This window comes from Canis lupus, chromosome 2 (assembly GCF_011100685.1).
Source record: "Canis lupus familiaris isolate Mischka breed German Shepherd chromosome 2, alternate assembly UU_Cfam_GSD_1.0, whole genome shotgun sequence".
In the NCBI taxonomy this organism is placed as follows: Eukaryota; Metazoa; Chordata; class Mammalia; order Carnivora; family Canidae; genus Canis; species Canis lupus.
This window is the reverse complement of record NC_049223.1, coordinates 21,836,852-21,862,960: the sequence shown is the minus strand read 5'-3', so window position 1 is coordinate 21,862,960 and position 26,109 is coordinate 21,836,852. Positions and strand designations below refer to the sequence as shown.

Sequence of the window (26,109 nt, the reverse complement as noted above, 5' to 3'; positions counted from 1 at the left end):
ATGGTCACAAACTGGATTTGAATAGAAAGTAGAATTTGCTGGTTTATTAGAAATCTAGTGAAAGCCTAGGATGTAGATGAGACACCAGTTTCTTACTATTGATTTTGTGTAATGTTAAAGGAATTCAGAGTAGTTGTGGTGAGGTTAGACATTTTAAGTAAACTGGGAAAATGAGTTGAGGGCTCTGGTGGATCCCTGGTCACTTGCACTAGACCAAATTAGAAAATTCTAGCATTTAGGAATATTCTCATTTGGATCACACACATGCTTTGGTTTTCTGAACAGAGTAGCTATTGTGTATACATTTTTTCAAATCTATTCATTATAATTTTGACTGGACAGTGATGATAGCTGCATAATAAATTGAAATCTTACTGGAGTCTCTAGTTTTTCTAAGCACTTAATTCCTTTATAGAAGAAAAAAATGAATTGTACTTATTAGTAGTGAAAAATCTTAAAGGGGAACATCAGTGAAATTTCATAGTAGTTGTATTTTTTTCTCCTTTCTCAGGGGTTGAGGAATGATCTGAAAGCAGCTCTGGATAAGATTGACCAGCAGTACCTCAATGAGCTTGTGGGGGGTCAGGAACCCGGAGAGGAAGACACACAGAATGATTTGAAAGTTCATGAAGAAAACACCACAATCGAAGAGTTAGAGGTAATCTCTATACCCACCTAATCTCTTTACCCCATCACATCTTTCATTTCCTGGGGCAGATGCTTGAGTTCACCAGATGGTTCAGTTTAGAGCACACTACTGTGATCTGTGGGCATTACCAAGGCCTTTTTTTTAATTTCATGCTTTTACTTATTCACTCCCTTTTTCCTCATTCTTCACTCTTACTACCTTCCATCCTTCCCTCAAAAGTAATTATTTTGGTATGTTTGTGCGTCCTTTTATTTTTTGGTGGTCTTGTAAAACCAGTAGTATTTTGTATGCTTGTGTTGTTAATAGACATAAATGATATTATGAAATTCTTCTTTCTTTTGTTGTTTTTAATTTTATGTTTCTTTTTTCTGCTTGGCACTGTATCTAAGATTCATCCTTGATGCTTTTTGTATATCTGAACATGCGGTCTTAACTGGTACATAGCATTTCATACTTTGTGGCACGCACTGCCTTTTACTCTCTATTCCCTTGTAGTGAGAGCTGGGCTGCTCCCAGCTCCTTATTGCCACACACAACTTCGTTATGAACAATCTTGTACGTAACCCCTGCGGACTCAGAAGCCAGATGGCTGATTTATATGTATGTGACTTGTCCAAGTACTGTTATGTTGCTCTCTAGACTGGCTGTACCAGTCTACATCCCTGTCAGCCGTGCATGTGTGCCTTTTATTCCCACATCACTGCCAACAGTTGGCAGTATCTTGCTTTCTCATTTTTGCCAGTGTGTTGAACATGGAGTGATACATGTAATCAAAATTAAAAAACAGTGTTGTACTAAGTATCTACCTCAAGCACAAATTAATGGCTTAGTTGAAAGCTTCTTCTTCTTAAGAAAACCTAAACTGTTATTTTTCTGTTTCTTTTCATTCCTGGCTGCACTGTCCATGAGATCACAATTGTTTTAATTGTGCTCCTCCTCCCACCCCACCAGCACCTTTATCTGGACCCTAAATTTGACAAAAATAGTGTGAGCAACCACTTCAGGGCTTTTATTTTTCCTTTTTTTTTTTTTTTTTTTTTTAAGGATTTTATTTACTTATTCATGAAAGATACAGAGAGAGTCAGAGACAGGAGAAGCAGGCTCCATGCAAGGAGCCCGATAAGGGACTCGATCCTGTAACCCCAGGATCATGCCCTGAGTCGAAGGCAGATGCTCAACTGCTGAGCCACCCAGGCATCCCATGGGCTTTCGTTTTTCTTAAATAGCCTTATTGAGATACTCACTTATTTGACAACTTACCCATTTAAAATATACAATTCACTGGTTTTTAGTATATTTGCAGGTTGATGCCCATCATCATGACCTAATTCTAGGACAGTTTTTTTCTCTTGAAAAGAAATCTATCCATTAGTTCCCTAAGCCTCTTTTTTTTGTCTTTTGATTCATAGAAGATAATTTCTCTAAATCTTGATGACCAATTGGTGTTTTCTTATTTTTTTTAACTTCTCTGGAAATTCTTTCGGGTTTTTTAAAAACAGAAACTAGTATATGTAATAAATATTCGTGTTCAGAATAGTGTTGAGAATATCTATTCAGCTGTTGCTCTTTACTAATGAACGGAAGCATTGTTTTTCTGCAGGCATTGGGTGAGTCTTTAGGAAAAGGCGATGATCATAAAGACATGGACATCATTACGAAGTTCCTTAAGGTATGTGATCTCAGAGTGGGAAAGGAGGAAGACATTTGAGTTGGTTCAAAACTGGTCTTTAATTTTTGGATGATGTAAGGATTAAGGACAGGACAGGGAATCCCTCAATAAGCATGCTTTGTGCATATACATGGTTCATGGTATTGCTGTGCACTGGTATATAGAGGTTACTCAAAGGAAACATATTTACTTCACTGTAGCACTTTAAAACTGACTTGTTAATGTAAACACACAGAGAAGAATCACAGCAGTGGAATGAACAAGGAGTGTGGGGAGTTGAAAAAATTTTTTAAAAAACCCTCCAGGAGGGAGTGCAGTGAGAGGAGAGTGTTGCAGAAGCTTTTATGAACGGTGATGACAGCGAGGAGAGGAAGGAGGTAGGGAGACCTTGGCAGTGGAAAAATGCAAACACATCAGCAACCTTTCAGAGACTGTTCATTTTCAGTTCTACAGATAGCTGCAGGTTCCTGCTCTGGTGAGCTCAGTCCATCTTTCTCAGCATTTCTTGCTTTACTTGGTTAGGTAGAGTGTGTGCAAATGCCAGATTCATTTTAGCATTTACTCACAAACCATGTGTGTTCAGGCCAAGAGATTTAAATGTAAGAAGTGCTTTCTACTTATTAACAGTTTGAATACAGCATATTAGTCATCAGGATCCTCAGTCTCTTTAGGATATGGCATGGAATTAGATAGGCTTAGGAACTAATGTGAACTAGAATTTCCTCTCGGAGTGACAGCCGGTCCTTTATAGAGGCTACTTGTAGGTAATGCCACTAGGGGGGTATATGCTCTGCCAACTTCCCTGTTTACCTACTGATAGAATCCGTGCTCTTGATGCCTTTAAACCCTAGGGGCACCAGGGTAGTTTTCCAGGGCAGGGCGGAGGGGTTATAGTTTCTTTTTCTTTTTCTTTTTTTTTTTTTTTTTAAGATTTTATTTATTTATTCATGATAGAGAGAGAGAGAGAGAGAGAGAGAGGCAGAGACACAGGCAGAGGGAGAAGCAGGCTCCATGCACCGGGAGCCCGATGTGGGACTCGATCCTGGGTCTCCAGGATCGCACCCTGGGCCAAAGGCAGGCGCCAAACTGCTGCGCCACCCAGGGATCCCTATAGTTTTTTTATTTGTGTTCTTTGTTTTCCTTCTTTCTCCTTTAGTCTGGTGCTTTAATGGGAGTATTTAATTGAATTATCATCTCTACTACAAAAATTGAAAGTCCAAATAGAGGCATACCCCATTTTATAGTGCTTGGTTTTATTGTGCTTTGCAGATAATGAAGTTTTCTTTGGTGTTGTTTTTGTTGTTTTGGGTTTTTTGTTTTGTTGTTGTTTTTCAAATTGATAGTTTGTGGCCATCACCTGTTGAACAGGTGTATCGGCACTTTTTTCAATAGCATTTGTTCACTTTGTGTCTCTCTGTTAAGTTTTTGTGATTCTTGCAATATTTCAAACCTTTTCATTATTACTGTGTTTGTGATGGTGAATTGTGATCAGTGATTAGGACATGAAAACTCAGATGATGATGAACATATTTTAGCAATCAAGTATTTTTTTAAGGGGAGGGAAGGGGAAGAGGGAGAGGAGGAGAGAGAATCTCAAGCAGGGGTTCCATGCCCAGCGCAGAGCTTGACACAGGGGCCTTCTCTCGTGACCTGAGCTGAAATCCAGAGTCAGATGCTTAACTGACTGAGCTACCTGGGCAGGTGTTCCAACATTAAAGTATTTTTCAATTAAGGTACATACATTGGTTTTTTGTTATTGTTTTTTGTTTTTAGACATAAAGCTATCATATACTTAATAGACTATATTATAGTATAAACATAACTTTAAATGCATTAGTAAACTAGAAAATTCATTTGATTCACTTTATTGTGATACTTCATTAACACAGTGGTCTAGAACCAATCCTGTGGTATCTATGGGGTATGCCCCATATGTATTATAACAACACATATGGTATTACAGTGAATAAATGTAGGTGGGTTGAATTTTAGTAGAAATACGAGTAAAAGTTTATTTCTGTTGAAAAATTACCTTTGGAATTTGATAGTTTTTGTTAGGGGGAAATTGATTATCTTTGAGCTAGGAATATGTGTATATTCTACATATCTATGTAGAATAGGGAAGTTTGTGACTTGCCAAAGGCACTAAAAAACATACATGACAAAATAAGCAGAAATAGCTCATTAATTAAATATTGATATTTTAATTAGAAAAAGAAATTTATTCTGAAGATGATAATATATTGTTCAGTATGTTAGAGAACTTTTAAACTTTTTGAACCACTGGGGGGCACTGTCGTCTAAATTTACCCATTCTTTCAACAGTTCCTCCTGGGTGTTTGGGCTAAAGAGTTGAATGCCAGAGAAGATTATGTGAAGCGCAGTGTACAGGGCAAACTGAACAGTGCTACTCAAAAACAGACTGAATCCTATCTCAGACCTCTTTTCAGAAAGCTACGGAAAAGGGTAAGTTTCCTTGAAAAATGCTTTTATTTAACTGAGTTTTTAAAAAACAGAGTATAAAAAATTAGAATAAATGCAGTCTGTAACCATACACAGCTTTCAAAAATATTCTTTTTTTTATTTTCCAGAATCTTCCTGCTGATATTAAAGAATCCATAACAGATATTATTAAATTCATGTTGCAGAGAGAATATGTGAAGGTACATTACCATGCTGTCCATCAGTATCACGATTATGAACTTATCTAGGTTGTTGTATATAATATATTCATTTGATGTGGAAGTATTTTACACAGGAGCTTTAAGAATAAATGTGAAATGAGTTAGTAAAAAAACAAACAAAAAAACACAAAAAAACCTCAAACCTTTTATTTTCTAAATCATTGACAGCTTGATTATTAAGGCATTGAGAATAAACTTTTCTGACCACATTGGTTTTTTTAGTCATTTTTAAGGTAGGTGTAAAGTACTTCAGAGCATGAACTGGATATTGGCAATGTTCATTTCATGAATGGGATTGGATTTCAAAGATTGTTCAAGATTATGGCTTGGAACAAATTTTCCCATAGAAACAATGTTATGTAGATTAGTTTCCCAGGCCAGTTATAAAAGCCTACTTAATCCGTAATATAGCTAAACTATTGTACTAACGATACAATGGAATTTCACCACCCTTTATGCTTGTATGAGAAAATGTTCCAAGTAAGGTTGCCAGAATTTATCTCTCCTATTTCAGAACAGCAACAACAGCAGACCCCCTTGTTAGGGAAGACTTTTCCCTTTGCCTTTGGTGTCTTTAGTCCTGAATGGGCTCTAGGAGGTTGCAGCAGTGGGACGAGCTCCCGTGTCCCAGCACTCCTGGGTGGAGTTCAGAAAGGGGAGTGGAAGGCTGTCAGTTTGGTGCAGGGGAATGTAAAGAGAATGGCCTGCTGTACCAGTAGTGGGGCTTGGAAATGTGCCTGTGCGTCTGGCCCGTAAGCAGAGTCTGAAGAGGGAAGCTTCTAGTAGTAGTGGCTCTCAAGAGTGTAGGACTAAGGAGCTGCAGTGCAGCTGTTCCACTGACCCTTCCAGAACAGTATATGGGGCTCTGCCAGAAAAGCAGGAGTGCCAGTGCTTATCCCTGTGCTCCTTTGAGTATCTGTACTTAAACAGAGGGTTAGCTGACATTCCTGGGTTGACAGGAGCCTTGTGCTAATGAGGCTCAAGTAGTGATTTTATTCCCTCTGAGATCTAGTTAGCTTTGTTAGAGGAAATGTTTTTGTTTTACGCCCATAAATTTTATTCTTGGGTAGTTTCTATTAGTTGCATGGTAACTTAGGAAAGACAGTTGCCTTGGAATAGGTAGATATGATCACCATCACTGCAGAAAGATCAAGTCACTTGTCTACTAGCCAGCATGCCTTCCCTGTTGTTACTCTTTGCATTTTCATATTTGAGAAGCAAGTGAGTTTTTTTTTATAATTTTTTTTAACTTTATTTATGATAGTCGCAGAGAGAGAGAGAGAGAGAGAGAGAGAGAGAGAGGCAGACACACAGGCAGAGGGAGAAGCAGGCTTCATGCACCGGGAGCCTGACGTGGGATTCGATCCCGGGTCTCCAGGATCGCGCCCTGGGCCAAAGGCAGGCGCTAAACCGCTGCGCCACCCAGGGATCCCGCAAGTGAGTTTATTTTGTGTAAACTGCAGAAGAACCAAGAGACTTTAATAACCTATTTGGATAGCTTTCTCAAAAGATGTTTGAGGAAACTAAATATTGGAAATTTTATCAGTTAATATCCAGTGTTAAAATTGACACAAATCAGAATCTGTGATAAAAGTGTGTAATGTGCTCTTTTAAAATTAAGCTTTATAAAACTGAAGAGAGCAAATTCAAATTTGTCTTCAGGGTAGAAAATGATCTTCCAGGTAGCCTATTTGTAGCCCCTGATTTTTAAAATCAACTCTACATATCAATCACATAGGAATTTGATTTTTGAAATTAAAATCTCAAGACCTGACTTGTATGAGCCTCTCCAAAGCTCTAGGGGTCTTTCAGAATTTACTTGAGTTCTCTTTTATTCTCCTTTTTTTCCCCTCATAGGTAGCCAGGGTTGGTTTAGAAAGAGAGCCATTTGTCTTGATTGGTTTCTATTTTTTACGTTTTGCAGCTTTTATTTTAAGGTTCTTGGCAGGTGGGAGGGGTAGAGGGGCCAAAGTGAAACGATCTCATCCTGTAACTATTCGACTTGAGGGTTAGTATTTAATCTCTGTTTACACATCTGCTGTGGACCCCGGTGTGATAGTCCCAGCTCACAGAGCCCCCACTGCTTTCAGAGGCCTGCACTGCCGTGCGGGCAGTGGGTTTAGTTGGCAGTGGGTTTAGTCACAGGTTGGATCGTGAAAAACCAGTTGGCCTCCATCTTGTACTTGTGACCACCTGTGGAGAAGACTGGGTCTAAAGGACACTGAACTAGAGTTTTTGTCAGTGCATCAAATTACCTACCTGGTAATTCCAGATCTGAAATGCATTAATATCCAGCGCACAAAGGCTGCAAAGGAATGTTTGTCTTTTTACTCACAGGATTAGCTTTGGTTTCTGGTTTTCCACGGACATTTGTGGTCTGGGCAGGGCAGTCTATCACCTCGTTATTTTAATTTCTTTTGTTTGAATAATGGGAATGGTAATACTTTCAACATGCTCAAGAGATGGATGAAAATTATGTCACAAGGGCTGTGAAATATTTTACAAATTGGGACCAACCCAGTATTTTTTGCTTTTCTGATCTCCTGAACTTTCTTTTTTTAGGCTAATGATGCTTATCTTCAGATGGCCATTGGAAATGCCCCTTGGCCCATAGGTGTCACCATGGTTGGTATCCATGCCAGAACTGGTAGAGAAAAGATTTTTTCTAAGCATGTTGCACATGTTTTAAATGATGAAACACAGCGGAAATATATTCAGGTAAGCAACTGGGAGGGAAAGAAATTGCTCTGGAGGTTAACATTATACAAATCCCAAAGTGTCAATTTTGAGAGCAGAATTAGAGCAAATTGGATATAGTATGCTAGGACACAAGTCCACTTTTTGTAAGCATGACTTCACGGAATTAAATAGAAACCTTGTAGTTTCATACATGTCACCAGACGGGGTGAGGTGTTGTGCTTTAATTACTTTAGCATTGCAATAATGCTATTTCAGTTGGCTTTGGGAGTTTAGTGAAGAAGGACAAATTTAGACCATTGAGTAGTAAGTCTCATTTTGTTACTTTCCAGATAGATTTATTTAACATCTACTGGGCTAAAAAGAAGGTATGAATAATAAAAACCTGGCTTTAATCAACTGTTAATTAAACACTGTTAATTGTTTTTCAGTAACATTTAATGACCCTTCTCGACATAATAGGTCCAAAGATTTGGTTAATAGTTTATTTTCTTACTGTCCATTGTGCCTCGCATAAACTCATTTGCATTGTTGTTGGGTAAAACTTTTCTCCTTAGTGGGGGGAAAAAAGTCAACTGTTATCCCACTCTTGCCAAATTGTCAAAAATCCCAGACTGTGTCTGTATAATGACTTGTGCCGGATGTTAATTCTAAAGTTTGAAGATGATACTCAGGAAGTTTACTTAAAATGTAAAATTTGCTTAAAATGCATAACATGCTTTCAGATTTTGTGCCAGAGAACAATTATTACCATATTCATGAATTATCTTGTTACGCGATTTCAATTCCAAGTGCTGAAGATTAACTTGTGTGTCATGCTTTATGCCTTATTCATATATGTTAACATTTTCAAATAGGAGTTCAACTTGACTCCCTAATATGAATTGTAGAACTTACAGAGTTCAAATATACTTGTTGAGATTCAAAGGCCTTTCCATTTTTTAATAACCACCAGTGACTGTATTGGAGGCAAAAAGCTTTTATTTCGGTGGGGGGAGGGGAAAGTCGTTTGGTGTTAACAATAGAAAACGGTTTCCGGTGATTAAATTTGCTAATTGTGTTCAACTGTACCATGGCCAAAGCTATAGTGTCAAAGTTCATCTAGCTATATAAATTGTTTATATATATATATATATATATATATATAAATTGTTTTAAAGACAGCTTTTTGTTTTGCAACAATGGCATGATTCCCACTTCCCCACAAACTTATTTTCTTCTCAAAAATATATCTAGCATTTTTAAAGATTTCTGGTTTACTTTTGGAAGCTTTATAATAACCTGCTCTTTTTCCATTGGTCTTCCTTTTTAACTGTTACCTTCCCATTAAAAAAAATAAGTAAATCCTCCTTTTTTCCCTAAGATGATTAGGGAAAATTGGTAAATATACTGTACTTTAGAAGGATGTTTGACTTAAGCCCAATAATTTTCTTGTGGACAGATGTTCATATGATAATACAGTCAGGTGGATTCATAGCTGGTTGAGTGCGGAATGCCACAGAGTACTGAATAATGGATCCATGTCTATCTGGGTGTATGCTAGTGAGATGTCATGGGGTTCTTAGTCACCTCAATGCTGTCCTGTTAAACATTTTATTTTTTTTTTTTTAATTTTTTTTTTAATTTTTATTTATTTATGATAGTCACACAGAGAGAGAGAGAGAGAGGCAGAGACACAGGCAGAGGGAGAAGCAGGCTCCATGCACCGAGAGCCCGATGTGGGATTCGATCCCGGGTCTCCAGGATCGCGCCCTGGGCCAAAGGCAGGCGCCAAACCGCTGCGCCACCCAGGGATCCCCCTGTTAAACATTTTAATGACTAATTTGGTTGACTGTATGGAGAGGTTATCACATTCACAGACAACAAGGGTAGGGTGTGTGTTAAGGTAGAAAAGACATTGGCATTCTGGAAGTTCTTGGCTGAAAGAAAAAAGATTCTAAAAAAGATAGCAAGGATGAAAGGAAAAATTGAATCCAGTGGCCCTGTTGCTTGAGCAATGCATATATGAGGAAGGATTAGGGAATTGAGTGGGCTATATGTGCAATAAAATTAATAGTATAATATGGCCGCTACAGGGTCTAATGAAAGCTTATGCTACATTATTAGACATCATAAATTTAGTGTAGGTTCCACAAGGTATAAGTACATAGTTCAGTGTTAGATACTCAGAATCTAGAACAATACCTTAGTTAGTGGTGGGTGCTCAATAAATATTTGCTGATTGAATATTGTATAGGACAAGAAATGTGAAAATCTTATTCTTTCTGTCATCCTTGAAAGGATACTTTTGGTGGGGATCTGAGCAAGAGAGCTGTGGATAAGGGTGGAACTTTCTGGCAGAAAAGGGAGTAAACTTGTCCTATAGTTAAGAACCAACTAAGGTATAGAAAGGCAGACGCTTTTTTTTTTTTTTTTTTAAGATTTTATTTATCCATGAGAGACACACACACACACACACACACACACACACACACACACACACACACGCAGAGACACAGGCAGAGGGAGAAGCAGGCTCCATGCAGGGAGCCCGATTGGGGACTTGATTCCAGGTTTCCAGGATCAGGCCTTGGGCCAGAGGCGGCACTAAACCACTGAGCCACCTGTGCTGCCCAGGAAGACACATTTTTAATCAGTGTAAGGAAACAATAGTTTTCTTTTTATTAAATGTTTATTTTTGGAATACAGATAGACTTACGAGAGGTTGCAAAAATAGGACAAAGAAGCTTTTTAACAGAAGTGCCCTGAGACCGGAGTAGGGGCGCTGGGAAGATATGAGGGAGCTCCCCAGCACTTGATATTTGCAAGCATCAGCTTAACTGTTGCCCTTTTTGGTCCTTGGATAGCTTTCATTCTGCTCTGCTGTTTTCCCTTGCAGCCATTGATTAAACTTAAGGTTGTAAACTCACATGCCCATGACTATCAGTAGTGAGTGAGTTGAGCGTTAAGGAAACCTGACCCTCTGTGTTTTATTTTCCTGATTTTCATATTAGCCAAATTGAAGCAGTATTTCATTTTGTCTCAACTCTGTCATAATGGGACAGTGCAGGCTAGTGTGAAATGTCAGCTGATGTTTACCCTCAGTGGTGCCGGAGTCACTTCAGCTCGTTGTTCCCTTGGAGGAATATCTATCAGTGTTGCTCGATTTTCACTTTTGTAATACACCAAAAATTTTAGTTTTTTCTAAAAAATTGTATGCTTCTATTTTTAAAATAAGAGACACCAAATTAAATTAGCATTGTGTAAGAACAAATAAAATGCTGATTTTTCTATGTTTTAAAATAAACCTATGGCTCTCAGCAGCTCAAGGCCAAAGAACACTGCCACTTCCATGTGAGAGTTTTATGAAATTCTTGGTGGCGGCAGATGGAGTAATTTGCCTTAGCAGTTTTGTCTTTTGAGTCTCCCTCCTGTTACTTCGGTGTTTAGGTGAGGTGGATTTGGACTGATCTTTATTTTATTTACTTATTTATTTAAAAGATTTTATTTATGTGACAGTGTGCACATACACAGGTAGGCAAGAGCAGTAGACAGAGAGAAAGGGAGGAGACTCCTTGCTGAGCAAGGAGCCTGATGTGGGGCTTCGTCCCAGCATCCCAGGATCGTGACCTGAGCCGAAGGCAGACAATTGACCTACTGAGCCACCCAGGCTGCCTCTGGACTACTCATTAAAAAGAAACACTTTAAATATATTATTTGAAGTTGGAGTCAGGGGTTGACAAACTTTGTCTTAAAGGATCACGTAGAAAATACTGAGGCTTTGCGTTTCCCGGTGTCTGTTGCACATCCTAGGCCCTGCAGCTATAGTGTCGGAGCAGCTGGTGGCTGCGATCCAGGCAAACTCCACTTAGGCAGGAGGCCGGTGCCCATGGACCCGTTTGCTGACCTCTAGTAACCGCCTACCCCACACATCTACCTCAAGATACTTGCTGAATAGGTAACTGTGGAAGTCCTTCAGTAGGGTAACTATTTCTTTTTAAATGGAGATACCATAAACCTCAACAGTGTGCAAGGTGTACTAATCTTAATTGTACAACTCATTGATTCTCCATATGCATCAGAATTTATCAAGATGGAAAACAACATCTAGATACAGAACATTTCTGGTGGCACCTCACAAGTTTGTTCATGCCTCTTTTTGGCCCAAGTCCTCTTGCCATTAAAAGTAACCACTCTTCTGACTTGTATAACTATAGGTTAATTTTGCCTATTTTTGGACATCATTTAATGGAATCTTGGATGTATGGAATAATTCTTTATTTAGAAATCCTGAAAAAAAAATCCTGGTGAGGGGATGCCTGGGTGGTTCAGAGGTTGAGCATTTGCCTTTGGCTCAGGGTGTGATCCCGCAGTCCTGAGATCCAGTCCCACATAGGGCTCCTTGCATGGAGCTTGCTTCTCTCTCTGCCTCTACCTCTCTCTCTGTCTCTCATGAATAAACACATAAAGTCTTTTAAAAAAAAAAAAAAAAATCTAAAAAAAAAAAAAAACAAAAAACCTAGTGAGAAATATCTGTGTTAGGAAATATGGTCAAAAACAATTCAAGGGGCTTTTTTTTTTAAATTGTACCATGATTTCATCTTGGGGTTTTATGCAAACCTCTGTAGAATTTAAACTGAGAAAGTTGTTTGAACTGTTCTCTTGCTCACAAAAATTAAACACACCACAGGGAGAGTTTTTGTACCATGCAGATCTAAGGAGAGTTGTATAGTTTATTAGCTAGCCTCAAATCTGGGGTCAGATTTAAATTGGTATTAGTAACTTGAAGAACTTTGTTCTGCCAAATGCAGATGTAACCTTTGGCCCAGATTTGGGTAAAGCTGCTTCTATACAGATTATAGGAAGCTCTTGGTTATTGAGAGACTTTATAATTCAGTCATTTAAAGACATGTACTGAAAAGGTTCACCTCTTGGGCATTCTTTACTTGTCCTTAAAGATGAGAAGGAATAAAAGCTGAAATGGACATCAAGTGGCTGTTTGCTCTGCAGGTCTCCTTCTGCACCTTGTTCTCTGGCTTTTATGCACAACTTTGACAGACTTCCTTGCTTTTTGGCTTTGGATTGGAGTAGGCAGTTTGAAGGACAGGAAGACGTTTTGTAGGTGGGAGAAAAACAGATTTGGGGTGTTTATTTCCCTGGCCTCCTCCCTATGGAGTCCCTAGGGGTTGAGGGCACCTTCTACCTGAGTCCTGTAGCTTCTCTCAGGGGGCATTTGCATACAGTTACCTTTTCTGGGCACCTGGAACCACTCCCCCTTCCTTGCCTGCTTTAGAGCAGGCTGGTTACGACTTCCCAGTAATGCAAGCCCTGGGGTACTGTACTGTCTCTTCTTGGTCCCGAGTCTTGCCCATGCCCTTGTAAAGTTCTTGGAATTGCTACCATCAAGTTTGTGTGTGTTGTTTCCTGCTGATAACATTCCTGATACATCTAGATTAATTAATATGTGTTCTGTGTTACAATACAGGTTTCTTTGGGGATTAGATGATTAAGGAGTATACTCATTTGTAATAATTTTTCTTAAAGTTGTAACATTCTAAAAGGCAAATGTTGTTTTCAATAATATATGTTAGTAAATTCCCTAGTAAAGACATCATCCCAGCATTTTCTGTCAGTTATTTCAATCCGTATTTCAGGGTTTGGCATATATACTAGTATTTGCCAAACTTATTTATTCATGGAACATTTATAAATGTATAATATACCAATGTATTGCCCCAGATGGTAAAACAGACACTTTAATCACTGCACTGAGTGGTCACAACTTGATCCATACGTTGAGTATACAATCATGGTTAGCTGGTAAACATTCTCTAAGCACCAAATTATATGTCACACATGTGGGTCATGTGGCTTCATGCTGCCTCCTCGTATTCTTGGCTATGATCGACCAGTTCTTAAAGGCAGGTTATTGCGTGGTAGCATACTGTTTGCCTATTTAATACATTCTACCGTATTAAACGTTTAGAGAAAAATACCGCTAGCATTTATCTATCACATACATCACCTTTTAATACCCTAGAAATCCAGTGTTCGGTGGAAACACATTTTGGGGCATGCTGGTGTAAGCAGTGCATGCTTCTTTCTCAGCTGGCATCGTAACTGATAACAGACATTTAACTTGGGTACTCAGTCTTCTGTTTTTCAACTATATGCTTGAAAAAAACAGATCACCCTACACTGGGAAAGCCTGCTAATCAAATAAAGGGACTCTTCCCCCAAATTGGTCATTTAGTATAAATTTTTACTAACTTAGCAAGCAGGCAAATGCTGTTTTCAAAGTGGAATTCTCACTTGTGATTGTACTTTATTTGCTGTGAAACGATGAGTCTGTGAGCTAGAAATATGTTCTCTTAAAGAAGCATTCAGACAAGTGAAAAATGAGTGCAGCTCTGCTTCTTGCTGTAAACCATAAAGGCAGACTGAGTTAGTCCCAAGTTATCAGTTTTGTTTAAGTTTCCATTAAGTTTTGCAGATACTGAGAATTTTTATACTTTTGATACTTGCAGTGGGACTTTTCATCATCCCAGTAGTGAGATCTAGATGAGTTATTTAAAAGGTAGAATGAGTTATTTAGATGAATGCAATTTTAATGATCTTGTGTGAAAAGAATTCCTTTAGACAGTTTTTGAAGCATTGGCCTTTTTCTGCCTAACTGTGTGTTAGTTGAAATTGTAGAAATTAACTTTTCACTCTTAAATGTGTGTTTTTTGAATGTCCTGTTTCAGGTCAAATGAGTATTCCTTCAGTCCGAAGTCAGGGTTAAATTTTAACTTATGTGTCTCATGTTAATTCATTCCTTTTCTAGACCTTTGGCAGCTCATGGACAGAATTTTAAATGGCTAGGTAGAAAATGGCACTTAGCTAATCTCTTACTCTTCACACTCTTGGACTGTGTCACTAGATGGATCTGTTCCATTTTCAAGACTTTGTTCTTACAGTGTAGACTAGTGACAGGTACAGAAATAATTAATGTGATGCAATGTCTTTATACCTCAGTACAGAGATTACTTATGCACAACAAAATCATCCTCAAGTTCTGGTAACTAATGTGAGTTTATAAAAGAAAAGGCAAGTCTAGCTAAAGAATTGTGATTGTGGTTTGGTTTGGTTTTAAAAAGTTACTGTTTTCTGCAATAATACATAAAATGCTAATTTTTAAATAAATACTGCTTTTTTAAAAAAATTATGTATTCATGAGAGACAGAAAGAGAGAGAGGGATCCCTGGGTGGCGCAGCGGTTTGGCGCCTGCCTTTGGCCCAGGGCGCGATCCTGGAGACCCGGGATCGAATCCCACGCCGGGCTCCCCGTGCATGGAGTCTGCTTCTCCCTCTGCCTGTGTCTCTGCGCCTCTCTCTCTCTCTGTGACTATCATAAATAAATAAAAATTTAAAAAATAAAAATAAAAATAAACATTTAAAAAAGAAAAAAAGAAAGAGAGGCAGAGACATAGGCAGAGGGAGAAGCAGGCTCCTCGCAGGAGCCCAATGTGGACTCGATCCTGGGATCTGAGACCTGAGCTGAAGGCAGCTGCCCAACCACTGAGCCACCCAGGTGTCCTAAAAATGCTAATTTTTTAGTGGATGCAGGTTGATGTAGTGGTTCATTGATTTATCTGGGTATAAGCAACTTTCATTATGCTGAATTTGTATCCTGTATCACGTGCTATAATATACCAAACTATCTGTATTTGATATTTTGATACTCTTATCTAGCATATTCTGTAATGCTTTCAATTAAATTTTTGGAAAATTATGGTGAAATACACATAAAATTTACCTTGTTCATCATTTTTTTTTTTTTTTGTTCATCATTTTTAAGTGTACCGTTCATCAGTGGACCTTTTACTTAAGTGCAGATATTTTCCTTGAAACATACTCATTAAAAATAATCAGTTTATGGGACGCCTGGGTGGCTCAACGGTTGAGCATCTGCCTTGGCTCAGGGCGTGATCCTGGAGTTCCAGGACCGAGTCCCACATCGGGCTCCCTGCATAGAGCCTGCTTCTCCCTCTGCCTGTGTCTCTGCCTCTCTCTCTGTGTCTCTCATGAATAAATAAATAAATCTTTAAAAAAAAATCAGTTTGGTTAACTTTGTGTGGAGAGGAGTCATTAAGGAGCCATTAATATAAACTGTGTAGAATTTGGAAGAATCTAGATGTGGGGCTCCTGGGTACTTCTAAAAGGCCAGACTGGGGCTGATAACAAGGGAGTGGTTAAGAATTAGGATAAGTAGGCCAGGAGTTCCTTCTCCCTTTCCCAAGTGGGCCCTCTTGTCCTTCTACTCTAGCAGAAAGCTGACTTCCTTTTTTTTTTTTTTTTTTTTTTTTAAGATTTTATTTATTTTTATTTATTAGAGACGGAGGGAGAGAGAGGCAGAGAGAGAAACAGGCTCCATGCATGGAGCCCAGCGTGGGACTTGATCCCAGTTCTCCAGGATCATGCCCTGGGCTGAAGGCAGCGCTAAACTGCTAAGCCACTGGGGCTGCCTCATTCACTTGCTTCTTTTTTTTTTTTTTTTTAATTTATTTTTTATTGGTGTTCAATTTACTAACATACAGAATAACCCCCAGTGCCCGTCACCCATTCACTCCCACCCCCCGCCCTTCTCCCCTTCCACCACCCCTAGTTCGTTTCCCAGAGTTAGCAGTCTTTATGTTCTGTCTCCCTTTCTGATATTTCCCACACATTTCTTCTCCCTTCCCTTATATTCCCTTTCACTATTATTTATATTCCCCAAATGAATGAGAACATATAATGTTTGTCCTTCCCCGACTGACTTACTTCACTCAGCATAATACCCTCCAGTTCCATCCACGTTGAAGCAAATGGTGGGTATTTGTCATTTCTAATAGCTGAGTAATATTCCATTGTATACATAAACCACATCTTCTTTATCCATTCATCTTTCGTTGGACACCAAGGCTCCTTCCACAGTTTGGCTATCGTGGCCATTGCTGCTATAAACATCGGGGGGCAGGTGTCCCGGCGTTTCATTGCATTTGTATCTTTGGGGTAAATCCCCAGCAGTGCAATTGCTGGGTCGTAGGGCAGGTCTATTTTGAACTCTTTGAGGAACCTCCACACAGTTTTCCAGAGTGGCTGCACCAGTTCACATTCCCACCAACAGTGTAAGAGGGTTCCCTTTTCTCCGCATCCTCTCCAACATTTGTTGTTTCCTGCCTTGTTAATTTTCCCCATTCTCACTGGTGTGAGGTGGTATCTCATTGTGGTTTTGATTTGTATTTCCCTGATGGCAAGTGATGCAGAGCATTTTCTCATATGCATGTTGGCCATGTCTATTTCTTCCTCTGTGAGATTTCTGTTCATGTCTTTTGCCCATTTCATGATTGGATTGTTTGTTTCTTTGGTGTTGAGTTTAATAAGTTCTTTATAGATCTTGGAAACTAGCCCTTTATCTGATATGTCATTTGCAAATATCTTCTCCCATTCTGTAGGTTGTCTTTGAGTTTTGTTGACTGTATCCTTTGCTGTGCAAAAGCTTCTTATCTTGATGAAGTCCCAATAGTTCATTTTTGCTTTTGTTTCTTTTGCCTTCGTGGATGTATCTTGCAAGAAGTTACTATGGCCGAGTTCAAAAAGGGTGTTGCCTGTGTTCTTCTCTAGGATTTTGATGGAATCTTGTCTCACATTTAGATCTTTCATCCATTTTGAGTTTATCTTTGTGTATGGTGAAAGAGAGTGGTCTAGTTTCATTCTTCTGCATGTGGATGTCCAATTTTCCCAGCACCATTTATTGAAGAGACTGTCTTTCTTCCAATGGATAGTCTTTCCTCCTTTATCGAATATTAGTTGACCATAAAGTTCAGGGTCCACTTCTGGGTTCTCTATTCTGTTCCACTGATCTATGCGTCTGTTTTTGTGCCAGTACCACACTGTCTTGATGACCACAGCTTTGTAGTACAACCTGAAATCTGGCATTGTGATGCCCCCAGATATGGTTTTCTTTTTTAAAATTCCCCTGGCTATTCGGGGTCTTTTCTGATTCCACACAAATCTTAAAATAATTTGTTCTAACTCTCTGAAGAAAGTCCATGGTATTTTGATAGGGATTGCATTAAACGTGTATATTGCCCTGGGTAACATTGACATTTTCACAATATTAATTCTGCCAATCCATGAGCATGGAATATTTTTCCATCTCTTTGTGTCTTCCTCAATTTCTTTCAGAAGTGTTCTATAGTTTTGAGGGTATAGATCCTTTACATCTTTGGTTAGGTTTATTCCTAGGTATCTTATGCTTTTGGGTGCAATTGTAAATGGGATTGACTCCTTAATTTCTCTTTCTTCAGTCTCATTGTTAGTGTATAGAAATGCCATTGATTTCTGGGCATTGATTTTGTATCCTGCCACGCTACTGAATTGCTGTATGAGTTCTAGCAATCTTGGGGTGGAGTCTTTTGGGTTTTCTATCTAGAGTATCATGTCATCGGCGAAGAGGGAGAGTTTGATTTCTGGGGGAGGGGCAAGATGGCGGAAGAGTAGGGTCTCCAAATCACCTGTCTCCACCAAATTACCTAGAAAACCTTCAAATTATCCTGAAAATCTATGAATTCGGCCTGAGAATTAAAGAGAGAACACCTGGAATGCAACAGTGAGAAGAAAGCTGACTTCCTAAGGGATTTGTCCTGTTCAGGAAGGGTGACCTGCCCTAGTAAAACAGGATATTTAATTGAGAGTCTGTGTATTGACAAGTGAGACCTGTAGTTCCTGTTCTCCCCTGGTTCCTCTGATGTTGGAAGCTGGGCTTTTACCTTTCCACTCAAGAATTCAGAGGATTCAGGGACGCCTGGGTCAGTGGTTGAGTGCCTGCTTTCAGCCCAGGATCAATTCCCACATCCGGCTGTCTGCCTGGTGCCTGCTTCTCTCTCTGCTTGTGTCTCTGCTTCTCTCTCTCTCCTCTCTTTCTCTCTCTCTCTCTCTCTCTCATGAATAAATAAAATCTTTAAAAAAACAAAACAAAACAGGATTCTTCTCTGTGAACTGACTCCAGAGAGAAGATCCACAGTTACTAACATTCAGAATTCCTCTAATGAAAAAACTAGCTTGCCTGCCATATTGTCTCCAGATGAAGTTCCACTGACAAGCCCTGCCCGTTTAGGGAGTTTCCCTCAGCCCTTCAGTGCCTTGCTCGTAAATATGAACCTTCACCCAGTATCATCAGACCTTTACAGAAAATTTATAATGTGAAAGAGACCAAAATAAACACATAGAGAAAAAGGAATTCAAAGAGTTGTCGTAGAAGGAATAGAAAGAAAAAAAAAAAACCTTCAATTAAGGGACTAATTAATATCCTTAGGTAAGGCTGCAGCCATGAAATAAGGACAGTATGCCAAAAAGAAAAGTCAAAATTTGCTCTTAGAAATTAAATATTATAGCAGAAATCCAAAAGTTAAAAGATACATCGGACTCCCTACATGGAGCCTGCTTCTCCCTCGGCCTATGTCTCTGCCTATCTCTCTCTCTGTGTCTCATGAATAAATAAAAGTTAAAAGAGAGGGATAAGAGAATGAGGGAATCATTCTAGAAGACTGCACTATTCAGATACTCGGAAAAAGTGAACGGAGTGATTGGTGGGTAGAAAATAAGGAATTAATGCAGAAAAACTTCCCAGAGCTGAAGGATAGGAATGTTCTAGAATGAAAAGAGCTCAGTAAATATATAGTAAATGAACAGGAAAGCTCTCACATCAAGACCTAATATAATGAAATATTGGAAGGCTAAAGATAAAAGACTTTAAATGATTCTGGAGAAAAGAGAAAACAGATCATTTACAGAAACTCCGGAATTCAGATGCCATCGTACTTCTCATTAACAGTTCTGGAAGCTGGGAGACAGTGGATCAGTACCTGTGTCATAGCAAGGAAAAAAATTTCAACTCAATTACATTCTTCTCTGAACTGTCAGTTAAGTGTGAATATAGGCTAAAGATATTTTCAGACAAGTCTCAAAATGTCTTAAAAATGTGACCTCTCACATCTTCTTTGGAATCATTACAGCTAACATTTCTTTTGTGCTCTCTGTGTGCTTCCCTTTAGCACTTTAGAGGAACAATATGAGGTTGATGGTATAATTTCTTTGTCTTATAAGTGGAGAAACTGAGCCATGGAGAAGTTAGTTCCCAAGGTTACACCTCTAGGAAGTGGTAGAATTAGGATTTGAACCCGAGTAATCCTAACTCCACTATATTGTATTGCCTGTACTTGAGGATGTGCTCTGCCACAGTGAGTGAGGGAAACCAAAAAGGTCCAGCAAACAAGATCCAGCACAGGAGTGGATCAAAAGGAGGTGCCAGGTTGGAGGGGAAGGGGAGGCTCTAGAATAGTAGCAGTACAGAGAGATCTGTCCTGGAATTCATTTGTTCTAGGTCAGAACATGTAGAGGGCTCCAGGAGAAAAATGGAACAGATCTATGACCTGTTATGTTCAGTCATATTGAGAGGAGTCTACTGGTGGAGAGTAAATTGGTAGTATCTACATAAGCAAAAAGATGGGGAAAAATACGAAAGGAAATATCATAATATACCGTGTGGCTCTGCTACGAGTAATTGTGTAGACAGTATACAGTAAATCCTGCGTGTTGCATTCACTAGGAATTGTGATTGGGGAGGATAAGGAAGAAAAAAGTGTTTAGGTGTGTGTGCGCCTGTGAGGGGCCAGCGGGTGTGGTGTAAGAGGATTAAGCCTCCGTTTTCACAGTAGGAAGTCAGTACAGACTATTTTGAGACAAAAATAATCAAGCTCTGTCAATATTTAGAAAGATGGCAGTAAATAGAAGAAACAGGAGATTTAAAGTGGTTGCCTCTGGGGGTAGTGGAATTTAGGGATTGGAAAGGGTGAGGCAGAAGAATATTATTTAAGTAATAGGTGACTTTAAAAAACATGTATACACGAAACATGGCATTATTTTTCTATGTCAGCCCATAACCTGTGTGTCGGCAATCTTTGATGGTTCTATATTCAGAGTAAATCTGTGATCTGGTCCCTTCTCACCACTATTGCTGGTGCCATGTGAGCTCAGCCACCAGCCTCTCTTACCTGGATTACTGCAGGTCTCCTGCCTGGACTCTGAGCTCTTATTCTTGCTCTTTACTTAAAAATAAAGGGATCCCTGGGTGGCGCAGCGGTTTAGAGCCTGCCTTTGGCCCGGGGCGCGATCCTGGAGACCCAGGATCAAATCCCACGTCGGGCTCCCGGTGCATGGAGCCTGCTCCTCCCTCTGCCTGTGTCTCTGCCTCTCTCTCTCTCTCTCTCTCTGTGTGACTATCATAAATAAATAAAAATTTAAAAAAATAAAATAAAAAAATAAAATAAAATTTTGGGCAGCCCGGGTGGCTCAGTGGTTTAGCGCCACCTTCAGCCCAGGGCGTGATCCTGGAGACCCGGGATCGAGTCCCACATCGGGCTTCCTGTATGGAGCCTGCTTCTCCCTCTGCCTGTGTCTCTGCCTCTCTGTCTCTCATTAAAAAAATAAAATAAAATAAAATAAAATAATAATAAATAAATAAATAAATAAATAATCAATCAATCTTTTAAAAAGTAATAAAAAAATCTTAAAAAAAAAAAAAATCTCTACACCCAACATGGGGCTTGAATCTACAACCCAGGATGAAGAGTTGAATGCTCTTCTGACTGGGCCAGCCAGGTGGCCCATATCCTTGCCCCTCTTCAGTATCTTCACAGTATCAGAGCAATGCAGTTAAAATATGAATCAGATTATGATGCTCTCTTGCTTAGAGGTCTGCAGTGGTTTCCTGGTTTACTTGGAGTAAAAGCCAAAATGCCCTTCTGGCCACTCCCCATATCCACACACCCCTTCCCTGCTGTATTTTTCTCCATAGCATTTATCATCTAACATTAGGTGTTAAAGATACTCATTTTTCTTGTCTGTGTTCCCTCAGAATATAATCTCAATGAGTGTGGGAATTTTTTCTTTGTATTTCCTGTATTTTCAGCCCAGAACAGTACTTGGCACACTGTAGCCTCTGAATAAAGACTTCTTAAATAAATGTATTGCTTTCATGGAAATAAAAATTATGTTGAAAGGTAGCACCAGTTTTTAAGAAGCTATTTGCAATAAGCTAAGCTAAGCAAGTTCATTGTTTTACTGGTTTAAGCATCCTCAAGCAGTTTAAAACTGAAATCCCGAGGGATCTAATTGAAAAGATTGGTATCCATTTGGAAAATAACCATATGCTGTCCTGACATTTCACCCCTTGAAAAATTGGTGCTGTGTACTATCAATCCTTTCTGCTAAAATGTATCGTAATGTTTTATGGTAACTATTTATGACTCAGACTTGAATTTCACAACCTTTTGGCAGCTAAGATTTCAGACAGGATACTGGTATTTATTTTTAAATCCTAGAATCTGCTTAGTGAGGTTAAGTAAGCATCACAGATATCTCCTATAAGGAGCCGATAGCCAGGATTCCATTTCTTACAGGAAAAACTACGTCCAGCAGTCTGGACACTGGCTTGCCTTGTATGCACTCGGGATCTTCTTGCCCTGTGTCGGTGGCTAAGGCTGCCTGCATTTCCTTGGGGTGCTCGCTCTTAGCCCTCTCCCTTCTCACCTGTTGATTTGGAAAATTTAAGGTGCCAGACTCGTGCTATCACGTATATTTCCAGGGCTACAGATTACAGTCCTGTGTATAGATGATTAGAATTCACACTGGGAGAAGCTGGACTGTGAGAGGGAAGGGTCTTCATTCTGAACCAAGGACCTGATCAGCACAGGGGACGCCACATGAATGAAGAGCAAGGCAGGCAAATGATCTTTCTTGGCACTGCGTGCAGAGGTCATCTTGGAAGTCAGTTGAAACGTAACCTTCCTCCACATACCTAGTTCTTAAGTAGCATGATGTGGATGCTCTTTGAATCTTTGAAAAACTTGAAGTAAAATGTTTGAAAATCATGATTCTCAAGATGTTGAATATGTTAGATTCTAGTTCAGTATATATTTGAAGGGATTTCTATTTGTGTTGTCTAGTTACTACTGTGGCACCGAAGAGATTTTGCAGGGACTTTTTGTTGTCGTCGTTCTTGTTTTAAGAGCAGATGATATTTCATTGTATCATTTTGAGGAAAGATAATGAATCCTGGGAGAATCTTAATTAAGCAGGCAGTGTGCTGTATACATGTTCATATTCAGTATCCGATACAGCTCTGACCATAGTCAGCCTTTGGCTTGTGATAGGATTTCATTCTTCTTGTTACTGTGATAATTAGCTGGGTGACTTCAGTTTTTCTGTATCCAAGGTGAGAAACCTTAAAATAGTTTGTGCCAAATACTGCCTTGTGGGTCATTAAAATTAAGTGCTGCTATTCTTGGTGATGGTGATTTATATATAGATTGCAGTAAAGCATTGGGTAGAGCGTCGTCTTGTTTTGTTTACTGGTAGAAAAAAAAAAAGAGTTAATAGGCACAGCTCTTCCTGGAATTGTTCTGAAGAGATCTGTAGTGACGTGTTGCAGGTTTCTAGTCATGTCCCTCTCCTGTTGGTGAATTTGGATAATGACTTAGGGGTATGTTTGCTCAGTGGTGGATGAGAAAGCGCAGAGAGATAACTAAAAACTAAATGCCAACTAAGGATGTTGGAAGCTCACAGACTCCGAAGGATGAGCTGAAAGAGACCGAGTGAATTCTAATAGTGACAGTTCTTGTCAGCAGTTTAAAAAGTCACTACAAAGTTATAGATGGGTCAAGAACTGGCCGAACTGCAGAAGAGATAAAAAGCACTTGAAATTTGTGAGACCCGAATACATGTGTGATGTAGTTGCCTGAAAAAAACCAGAGTGTGGTAACGGATGCCAGAGGTACAGGACAGAGACAGCACAGGAGTCTGTCCACTGAGCTCTGAAGGATTAGCCGGGTGAGGTTTGCGATGCTGGATTATGTCCTTATGATTATATTAGAATGTTTTTATCATGTATTATTTTGTAATACAAAAGAATACATGTAATATGTAAGTTATGAGATAAAAAAAAAAAATCTATCTAAAGGCCTTACTCCCAGCTTAAGAACTAGGACATGCTGAAGATCCCTGACAGTTTTCCTCCTCTACCCCAGAAATTCTGAATTTGTCATTTGCTTTTTCAAAAGTAATTTTACCATGCTAGGTTATTTATAAGCCATATATTTTGTTTTAAATTGTTTTTCAGTTTTATTAAAATGACATACGTAGCCCTTGCCACTTTATTTTTTTACATTCAACATTGTTTCTGAGATTTATGTACATCATTTATTCTCATCCAGAGTCTCTCATCAACAGAATTCCCCCATAGAACAGGGCGGATGATTTGCGTGGTTCTTAATTCTTGAGAGGATGGTACATACGTAGCACTTGCTAGATATATAGCTGCTGTCTGGGTACCTAGTGTGGGTGTGTTAGCTGGGCCGTTTGGGCTCAACTCTACTGGAACCTGCTGGAGTTCTAGTTAATTCATTTTTACTGCTGTAAAACTTTCCATTTGTGAGCATACTAAAGCTTATTCATATATTCCCTCAGAACATTTGGGTTGTTGCCAGAACTTTTGTTATTGTTGGGGACGGTTTTGCTCTGTGTTCAGTGTATCCTGGGTGCACGTGAACAGACCCTTCTCTCCATGTGTGTCTATCTGAGTGGTGTCACTGGGGCTGCTGCATTTCAGGGGGGACATGGGCAAACCAGCATAGAGATGGGCACTTCAGGACAGTGCAGCCATATCATAACCAGTCTTTGCTTTTCTTGTTTTCTTAGGGATTGAAGAGGTTAATGACCATTTGCCAGAAGCACTTTCCTACAGATCCATCAAAATGTGTGGAGTACAATGCACTGTGATATCTGTGTGGTGTCTAAGTAACAAGAAACTGCAGTGAACGTGGTACCGACTTCAGGAATCACCAGCAAGAGCGAGGGAAGAACAGTGCAGCCTCCTGTGGTTCCGTTCTCCCCATGCTACTCTCTCGGTTATAAGAAATGGTGTTGGCTCTCCTGTCACCTCTGGCTGCAAACTGATTTTTGTGTCATTTACTATAAATAGGCAAGAAATTAAATTCTGAAGACTTCTCCTCGAATTTAAATGTGTAGACAACTGTCACAGAAGGGGGTCTAACGTGACCTCTTCCCTCTAGACCTGAGAGTTGGCAGTTAGATGATTAAAAAGGAACATTTAAGGATGGACTTAATTTTTTCTGTAAAATATGATAATTTTCACATTGTCTTTTATGTAGCATTTATAAAAAGTATTTTTATATATTTCAACAAAAATATGGAACCATTTAATGAAACTTTATAGTCCTTAAACGTTGCTGAACTTTTGCCATCTTGCAATAGAATTGGAATGTAAATGTTATTACTGTTAACTCAAGTGTTGTTTTTCTTGCATTTCAAGGCTTGCTTTTACCTTCTAAGGAGTGTAAATATTAGTATCTGTCACCTCTCGGGACAGAAAGAATTAACAGGAAATTGAAGTTCAAAAAAGATGGTATGTTATATCAATAGAAGTTTAAGTTAAGGAACCCCAATGCATCGAGGTTCAAGGTGAGATAGTGGATTGTCAAGCTAGCCAAGGACAGGGACGTTGTGATGCCACTGGTTCTTCCCCGACCAGGACTGCCTGCGAGTCTCCCCGTTGGCCTGGCCTGTGCTGACTGCTCCTCCAGATTCCACGCCGCTGGGCAGAGGAGCAAGGTGCCAGGACTCTGGTCACTGCCCAAGACAGTAGGTCATGGGTCTGAGTTGGCACAGACAAGGACTTCTGAATTGCACACAGTGTCCTACCCAGATACTGGTGATGAATTGCTGCGCTCTGCAAGCTGAGAGGACTCAGTTAATAGAGGAAGGTGGGTGAATGGAGTGGACCTGCCCAGGTGAAGTGGGGTGTCGGACAGCAGTAAGGGGGGACTCCTGAGTCAGCACTGCCGAGCTGGAGATTCCCACTCTCCCCCCATGAGTGCATGACCCTGGGTGTCACCTACCCCATCTCCGCCTCATTTGCCCCATCTCCAAGTGGTCTTGAGGAATCGGACTGTACCTCAGCGTGCTGTTGTGGTGTTCAAGTCAAATAAAATGCTTACCACACCGCCTGGCAGTTAAGAGCTCAGTGAATATTGGTCCTTGTGTCCTTGTTGCTAGAGTGTTGTCACAGTAGTATTCCTGAACCCCGTGCTGAGGGGCAGTGTGTGTTCATGTCAGGGTAACACCAACAACAGGGTGCTGGCAGCAACAGCCGTTACTAAGCAGGGATTGTTTTGTGCTCTGACTGCCCCACTTGCAGCCAGTTTAGAGTTGAAAAGGTGAGAGGACGTGGTAGGAGCTAGAGTCAGCTGGGTCATAGGTGGGGGTAGCTACACACAGATTCACCATCCCCTACTGTGGCCCCTTTGGGGAGGGCTGGAAAGCCTCTTGCA

General features: G+C 39.7%; 1 protein-coding gene across 2 annotated transcripts in view; it reads left to right on the top strand.

Annotated features, from left to right (window-relative positions):
* Nucleotides 1–25,790, top strand: part of PRPF18 (pre-mRNA processing factor 18) — a 53,889-nt gene extending 28,099 nt beyond the window's left edge. For both annotated transcript variants that reach the window (XM_038530090.1, XM_038530091.1), the window contains 6 exons: nt 512–658; nt 2,250–2,318; nt 4,644–4,784; nt 4,910–4,981; nt 7,565–7,720; nt 24,458–25,790. In XM_038530090.1, the coding sequence (XP_038386018.1) occupies nt 512–658; nt 2,250–2,318; nt 4,644–4,784; nt 4,910–4,981; nt 7,565–7,720; nt 24,458–24,538 (666 nt within the window). In that variant the 3' untranslated portion in view covers nt 24,539–25,790. The remainder of the gene's footprint in view (nt 1–511; nt 659–2,249; nt 2,319–4,643; nt 4,785–4,909; nt 4,982–7,564; nt 7,721–24,457) is intronic.
* Nucleotides 25,791–26,109: the final 319 nt, after the last annotated feature.